The 8,361-nt window shown below is 30.5% G+C and overlaps 1 protein-coding gene across 2 annotated transcripts in view; it reads left to right on the forward strand.

The window, feature by feature from the left end:
• LOC135923536 (uncharacterized) overlaps positions 1-8,361 on the forward strand; it is a 36,374-nt gene that overhangs the window by 26,086 nt on the left and 1,927 nt on the right. For both annotated transcript variants that reach the window (XM_065458337.1, XM_065458338.1), the window contains 4 exons: positions 6,394-6,589; positions 6,643-6,942; positions 7,026-7,754; positions 7,855-8,216. In XM_065458337.1, the coding sequence (XP_065314409.1) occupies positions 6,394-6,589; positions 6,643-6,942; positions 7,026-7,754; positions 7,855-8,216 (1,587 nt within the window). The remainder of the gene's footprint in view (positions 1-6,393; positions 6,590-6,642; positions 6,943-7,025; positions 7,755-7,854; positions 8,217-8,361) is intronic.

Consider the following 8,361-nt stretch of genomic DNA (forward strand, 5'->3'; position numbering starts at 1 on the left):
AGTTTTTAAAGTGGAAGTTATTTGTGAAATGGCCAATTTAAAATATTTGTATTTAAATCCTTGCTTTGGAAAATTATGGCCTTACGTACATGTTATATCAAGTATATAATATATTTCATTTTTATAATGTATTGCTTAAAATAAAATTAATAACGTTATAAATTTATTTTTTATTATTTAGTTAACACTCTAAATCCACAGGGGTGTAAGAATTTAAGTTACAGCAAAACACTTTATATTTAAATTAATTTCTCCACTTACTCCTGATAAACTTTTTTTTGAACATTTGATTTATGAAGTTAAATCATGTTGACGATATTACTGTATTATAAAAAAAATTTTGCCAACTGTTTATGATTCAAATAATTGTTAGCTATACCCAATTTAATACAATCATTAGCGTCCTTAGGAAGAGACTCAAATCCCTAAAAACTTTAGCAAGATCCTTATAAAATTTTTAAGATATTAATTTTTTGCTAATTTTGGAAATTTAAAAAAAGAATTCTCTCTTGAAATGACACCATTGAATACTATACTATAGTTTTGGCATTATTGATATTGATAATTCTTATTGTGAATTCATATAACTTTCTAAATTGGTATACTGAGCCTTAAGTTGTTATGTAGAAATTATAAGACCATATTTTCCTGCTAAATATATCTTAATTTTGGTTAATTAGAAAACACACTTATAAAATATATAATTCACACATTTATAGTTCATTTATTAATAATTTAAAATTGTCATTTTATCAATGTATGTTAATCTATCCCAAGAGATTTTAATTTGTAAAATATATCCGATTTCTTTTTTTCTGTTATAACGAATAATCAAAGTATTTTATTGATTGATTTAAAATACAATTTAGTTTAGAAAAATTGGAAAATTTTTACATAATTTTTATAAGCCTTAAATTAAATATTAACGCATCAAAACCTCCCAGGGTGACCAGGTTTAAATTCATAGTGATCATATGCTTTCTTATCAGGATTTTAAACTCCTATTAAAAAATACTTATCAAAATATTCTATTCTATGCATAGTGAACAACTAAATCAGAGTTTCTCAATACATGCATAGGATGTTTTCCACTCATTTCAAATTGAACTCAAAAATTTTCAATTTTTGTCTCACTTTATATTTTACACTTTTAAAAAAATTTCAAATCTTAGATAATGTTTGAATATGAAGGTAACAATGATTGCATTTATTATCAGCCAATTACATAATTATTCTTTTTCCTTAGCCTATGTCTGCTATTTTAGTTATCTATTATCTAAATTACAACACGATACCTATTAATTATTATGCGATAAATAATAAAAAACTATTATTTAAAAAAATATATATAGCAAATCAATATCATCTAAAGATTTATCAAAATGTTTGTTTGATAATCTCAGTTTTGATAAGATTCAACGAATGGTATTGCGATTATCTACAAAATTTTTGAAAAAAAAATTAAAATTTCTTGGTAAATATAACCGAATGCCGATCAAAATTTACAGAAAATAATGTTAAAGATAAATGAGAGTAGACCACAATAATGTTGCCTATGATAAGCGCTTTAAAATTTAGAAAAGGGAAAGTGGACACGATCATTAAAAATAAGAAATTTAATATTCAAATTCTTCGATGTTAAAGGATCTGATTATCTATTATGGTAATGATTTCAAGATGGAGGTTAAACATATTTTCAAAAACTATAATAAATTAAAATTCTTAAAAAACATTTACGGTATTGGGAAAGATACAAATTTTTTGCGCCACCTTTCCACAGTATCAGAAACATATTTTTTCTTAGTATATGAGGCAAAATATTTTTAGCCTATAATATTCTGTTTATCATCATCTCCTCTGGTGGCCTAGTGGTGATTAAGAGAAAGATATATTTTGGGACAGTCTATTGGGGGTGACATCGAGACTGGCAAATGAAGAGGGAATTATCCTGGCTGGCGATCTGAATGGACATGAAGCGAGTAGTGAGTGTTATGAAGGAGTACATGGAGGGTTCAGTTACAGCATGAGAAATTTGTAAGGAGAGAGGATTTTAGAATTTAGTGATGCTATGGATATGATTGTCTGTAATATAATGTTTAAGAATCCGAGAAACTGGTGACTTATAAGTCGGATAGTACCAAAGGTGCAGTGAATTATTTGTTATTAAGGAGATGTTACCGATGTATAGTAAAAAAAAATGAAAGTGACACCGGGAGAGGAATGTATAAATAAGCATCACTAGTTGTAGGACTCACTCTTAAAGGTGCCAGGATCATTAAAAGAGAGTTTGTGCCAAGGCTGAAGGTTTGGAAATTGTAAGGAGGAGAGTGCTAGACGTCACTTCAATATGACATTGGCGATTAGGGAGGCAGAGGTGGCACAAGCATCTGGGGTAAATGACAAGTGGGAAGCCATGAAGAAAGCCTGGGTGATGACAACTGAGGAGGTATGTGGATGGACAAAAGGGCCGCCTATACATAAGGAGACTTGGTGGTGGAACCCGGGGGTAGCGAAAGCTGTCGATGAGAAACGAAGGTGCTTCAAAGAATGGTATAACAGCAAAGAAAATAATGATAACGATATTTACAAGATGGCTAAAAGAAATGCAAAGAAATTAATAGCGAAGGCGCAAGAAGAAAAAAGACAGGAGTTTGCTAAAGAAATGGAATGAGAAATATGGTTCGAATGGCAAAGTAAATGTCAAAAAAGAGGCAGGATGTGATAGGTGTAAAATGTTTGAAAAATATGGAAGGATAAATGGTGATAGATAGTAGTGGTATTAAGAACACCTGGAAGATCTACATGAAAGGACTTTTGAATGAAGAAAATGAATGGGATAATAATGTTAGTTGTGCAAAGAAGGTCCAGGGTGTAAATTTGGCAAGGACGAGATTATGAGAGCAGTGAAAAAGATGAAAAAAGGGAAGGCATCGGGTTTAACGATGGTGGTATCAGAGATGTTTAAAGGTTCTGATGATTTGGGGATTGATTGGTTAATGAATTTAGCCAATCAGATTGTCACAGAAGGAACTATTCCCGAGGACTGGCGAAGAAGTATAATTATCCCAGTATACAAGGGGAAAGGTGATCCTTTAGATTGTGGGTCTTACATAGCTATTAAACTCTTGGAACATGCTATGAAAGTATTTGAGAGGGTGTTAGAGAAGCGGAAAAGGGAACAAACTAAAATTGATGAAGTTTGGTTTTACATCGGGAAAAGGCACGACAAATGCAATTTTTGTGGTGAGACAAATGCAGGAGAAGTATGTTGCGAAAGAAAAGAAACTTTATTATGCCTTTGTTGATTTGGAGAAAGCATTTGATAGGGTGTCGCGTGAGGTTACAAGAAGATGGGCCTTGAGAAAATCAGGTATGGAGGAATGGTTGGTTATCGCAGTGATGGCAATGTATGTTGGAACACAAACATCAGTACTGACGGATTATGGTAATAGTGACAGCTTTGAGGTGAAGGTAGGACTTCATCAAGGATCGGTACTGAGTCCATTATTATTTATCTTAGTAATGGATGTGGTGGCTAGAGAAATGCCTGAAGGACTTCCCTGGGAGCTATTATATGCAGATGACCTTGTATTAATGGCAAATAGTGAGGAAGAATTGAGGGATAAAATTAGTAAAGGGAAGATGACTATGAAAGCAAAGGGCCTGAAAATGAATGCATCAAAGACAAAGGTGATAATTGGTGGCGAAAATCTAAAGATAGTGGAATCCGCTAAGTGGCCTTGTGGTATATGTGGGAAAGGAGTTGCTAGAAATTCTATCCAATGCACCAGATGCCAGAAATGGGTGCATAATAGATGTAGAGGGGAAATGGTAAGTTTGATGCTAGAAAGAATGACCTTTATTTGTAGAACATGCATGAAAGGGATACATAATAATGATAACCTAGAAAATGGTGGTCTGGATATTGGCAATGGGTCAACCCTAGAAAAGGATAAGTTTTGCTATTTAGGTGATATGCTAAACGCAGATGGTAGTGTAGATTCTGCCGTTGTTGCAAGGATCAGACAAGCTTGGAAGAAGTTCAGAGAGATGTCGTCTATTCTTACAAATAAAAAAGTCTCTCTGAAATTAAAGGGGAAAGTTTACGTAAGCTGTGTTAGGTGTTGTTTATTTTATGGCGGCAAAACATGGGCAATGAAAGCAGCTCACTAAGCCAAATTAGAAAAAACAGAGATGAGGATGATTAGATGGATGTGTGGGGTATCTCTGAGAGAGGGAAAAACTAGCAAGGAATTGCAAGCAAGATTGGGTATAAAAATGATTGGAGTGGTAATGCGACGAAATAGACTAAGATGGTTTGGGCATGTGGAACGTATGACAAAAGATGACTGGGTAAAGAGATGCATCTTGATGGAAGTAGGAGGATCAAGACCTAGAGGAAGACCCAAGATGACGTGGACAAATGTGATAGCGGCGGATCTTACAAATATTGATACTCAGGACCGTCAAAAATGAAAAAGAAAAATCAGAGGGAAAATTGGCCAACCCGGGTAAACCTGGAAATCGCCATAAAACGGAGAAGAAGAAAAAGAATAAGAAAACAACATCGCACTAAATGTGTGAAAAAGTCTATGCGCTTTAAAAATTTGAAAAAGTGTACACGCTCATCAAAAAGTTTAGAAAAAATAATATTCCTATTCTTCGATATTAAAGGAAGTAATCATCTATTATGGTAGTGATAAGATGGAGGTTAAATCTTTTCAAAAGCTAAAATAAATTAAAATTTCTTAAATAGAAACATTTTGGGTATTGGAATTTACAGAAACTTTCAGCCTTCCACATTACTGGAAAATAGATATTATAAATTATTATGACATATTAAGTACAATCAACATTAACCATGTTAATTTGCGAAGTTGGATCTTTCTAATTAAAAGAAATAAGATTAAGTAATAAATATGTTAATTTTGAAACATTAACATAATTTAAAGTTTCTTTTATTCATAACTATTAATTATACCATAATAAATAATACAGTAAAACATTATAAAATTAAAGTAAAATAATTAAAAGAAAAGGGTTAAAACGAAAATACATTCAAAATAAAATACTTTCCCAAAAATTAGAAAGTGGTATAATTCACAAAATCTCAATTATATATCTTTTCTTAAATAATCATTTACATAGTCTGTTAAATTAAATAATCTCGAAATAATTAGAATAAGCCATTTCTTTTTTGTTCAAAAGTACATCTGAAACAATTTGAATAAGATATTTCTTGTTTAACTGAATATTACATCAAACCAATCTCATCACGATTCTAACTCTTTCATCTTTGAAATCAAGTATAAATTTTTATTATATTTTAAACCAAAATTTATAATATTTTCGATTTACACTTAAAAAGGGGAAAATTGATTTATCCAAGATATTGGTTTACCAGTGAAATTTTAGAATCATTGACGAAATAAGAAAGAATGTTAGAATACAAAAAATAAAATTGAATCTCTACTAAACAACTCCCTAAAAAATTAAAACGTATAGATATTGATACTTTAGATTTTTTTTAATAAAAAAAAATTTCTGCATATTTTTTAAACAAAACAGTGGGCCTCGAGCTATACTAAAATATATCTACAATCGAAAAAACTAGAAATTTACCAAAACATGACTAAAGTTTTACAAATTATCCGAACAATAATACCAATAACTGTGGCAAGTGTAGAAGGGAATTTTTCAAAGTTAATACTAATAAGAGCCACTAGAGGTAAACCATGATCGATAAAAGATTAACTAGGTTTTTGGTGTTTTATATTGAATCCAAATATAAATTTAGAGGAAATTGTCCAAGATTCGATTTTACAATAAAAGAAAACTTGATAAAATAATTATTTTAAAAAATAGTTATTATATCAAAAAATAAATTTTGGAGTTTGAAAGAAGGGACAAATAGAGGAGGGAAGCGTCTATATGGGGTTTTATATTCAACAGATATAGTTTTAGTTAAGTAAAATTTTAAAATAATCTAAGCACTAATATAATAGATTAAAATATCTTGGATTTGTCTCGTTGATCTTTTAAAGGAAAATGATCGTGATTCTTTTGCTATTTATTGATGAATCTTTCGATCCTTTTAAAAATTTATTTTTTTACAAATAAATAATTAAAATAACTTTTTATAATTGAATATAACAAATTAATTTTAATTCTTTTCAGTAATTATAAAATCTTTCCGTGATTTATCCTCCACCGGAATTTCAAAATTTAATTTTCCATATTTTATTTTTTAATATTTGTTTCATTACAATCTCATCTTAATTCTAAAACAAAATCATATTTACAGCAATTCAATGAAATAATGATTTAACATATTTTAATTTATGATTAAAAAGAACTGATATAACTTCTTATTTATTCAAATCTTATTTATAGGAATTTATATGTATCGAATTAGTAGACGGGTTGATTAATTATGTTTTCAATTTCGGAGCTGGTCCACAGTTTCTAAAATCAAATACGCTGCATAGGCTAGACGATAACAATTGGCATGAAGTCACCATTTCAAAAACCACCGTTAACGATCATGTTTTGATAGTAGATTTTTCGGTAGTTAAAACTATGTCTCAAGGTAAATTTATACTAAAGTAAATAAGATCCCTGCATCTCTATTTGTCATATTAGATACAAAATACGAATTTTTCGAGGGGAACAGCGGAACAATATATGTTGGTGGGGTTCCGGAGCAAATTCTTAATTTTCCACCTGGGCTTATAAAATCGAATGCAGGCTACCAGGGATGTTTAGCCTCTTTAAACATAAATGGTTGGGAACCAGATTTATTAGTTGATTCTCTTTTTAAATTCGAACCCCCTTTTCTGGAGCCTGGCTGCAACGGACCTAAGGAACAATGCCTGCGGGGAATTCTAGTCAAGAGAGATTTATATTCAAAATTGTATTACTCCCATAAAATTGCTCATGAAAGTAATTTCTTTTTTTTGAAAATTATACAAATATTAAATGATATAAATATTTTATTATCCTTTACAAATATAATATTTTCTTAGATGATGTAAGTTATGATAATGAGAGTGACTACAACTTAAAAGAGCATTATAGAAATAAAAAATTAATGAGGAAACGAAATATGCGAAGTCAACAATTGTGTCATAATGAGGGCAAATGTATACAACATTGGAACACATGGTCTTGCGATTGCAAGTTAACTGGGTATGATGGAGAGGATTGTTCTCAATACAGCAACGCATCATATAACTTTGGTGTAGGCCCTTCCACATCAATGCTCATATCTCACATCGCTTCATCCACGTTAAGAAGTGATTCAAATAAAGAAGAGAGTGGTATCATATCTTATTATTTTCCTACCTACGATCAAACGGACTCAAAATCTGAATTTCTAGCCATCGGCTTCGCAACTTTACACCAGCAAGGTGAAATAATGAGCGTTAGAAGCTCGCAGAGTAATGATTATATCGATCTTTCTATCATAAATGGAAACGTGAGACTCAAGACAGATTTAGGGATGGGAGAAAGAATTCTCACTGTTTATCCTTCTGTCCTCATTCATATTTTTAATACAGAACCAAATTCTAGCTCAATCATCAAAAATTTCTCTATAAGTCACGCCTCATCTCTTTATTCCAATTCATTTGCCGATGGACGTTACCACGTGATAAACTATGAAAGGATAGATAATAACCTCACACTGTCTGTTGATCATAAATATATGATACATCGTTCATTTTCCGATTCACCAGCTAGGCGAGAGAATCCTCGTAAATTATTTGTCTAACTAACTAAATTAATTATTGAAATTTATTTATTTGTTTTTAAAAATATTTAATAATTTTTTTCAAAAAACAAAAATATATTAAGCGACTTTCGATAGTATAGCGGAAATATCTTTGGGGGGAAATTCAATCTATAACTCACATAAAAGAAAGAGGGATATTTACCATTTAGAACCCAATCAAATTTTAAGATTTTATCCGAAAAATGGGAAATATTTAAAACGGCAAATATCGAGAACAGGAGGTGGCCATTTTAAAGGGATATTATCGGCAGCCTCATTTAATGGGCTAATGATTCTCGATGAAGTCTTAAAGGGAAGTTCTAATACATTCGTTGAAGGACGTGTAGAAAAAGTGGTTTCTATGAAGGAAGAGTTGAAAAAAATGGTAAAACCGTTGTCTCACACGAAGCCTATATATAAAATAAGACCTATTCAAGAATATAAGGTATATATATCAAGTTTTATTATTAAATTAACATCATTTTAAATAATTTTATTTATCTTTCTAAAATTGATATTTAAAATTCCAAATTATAAATTTGCATCATTGAATTTATGTTTAATTTAAGATTGATAAAAAATTTTTTTTT

Source organism: Gordionus sp. m RMFG-2023, chromosome 2 (genome assembly GCF_954871325.1).
Source record: "Gordionus sp. m RMFG-2023 chromosome 2, tfGorSpeb1-WG-v2, whole genome shotgun sequence".
NCBI classification, from domain to species: Eukaryota; Metazoa; Nematomorpha; class Gordioida; order Chordodea; family Parachordodidae; genus Gordionus; species Gordionus sp. m RMFG-2023.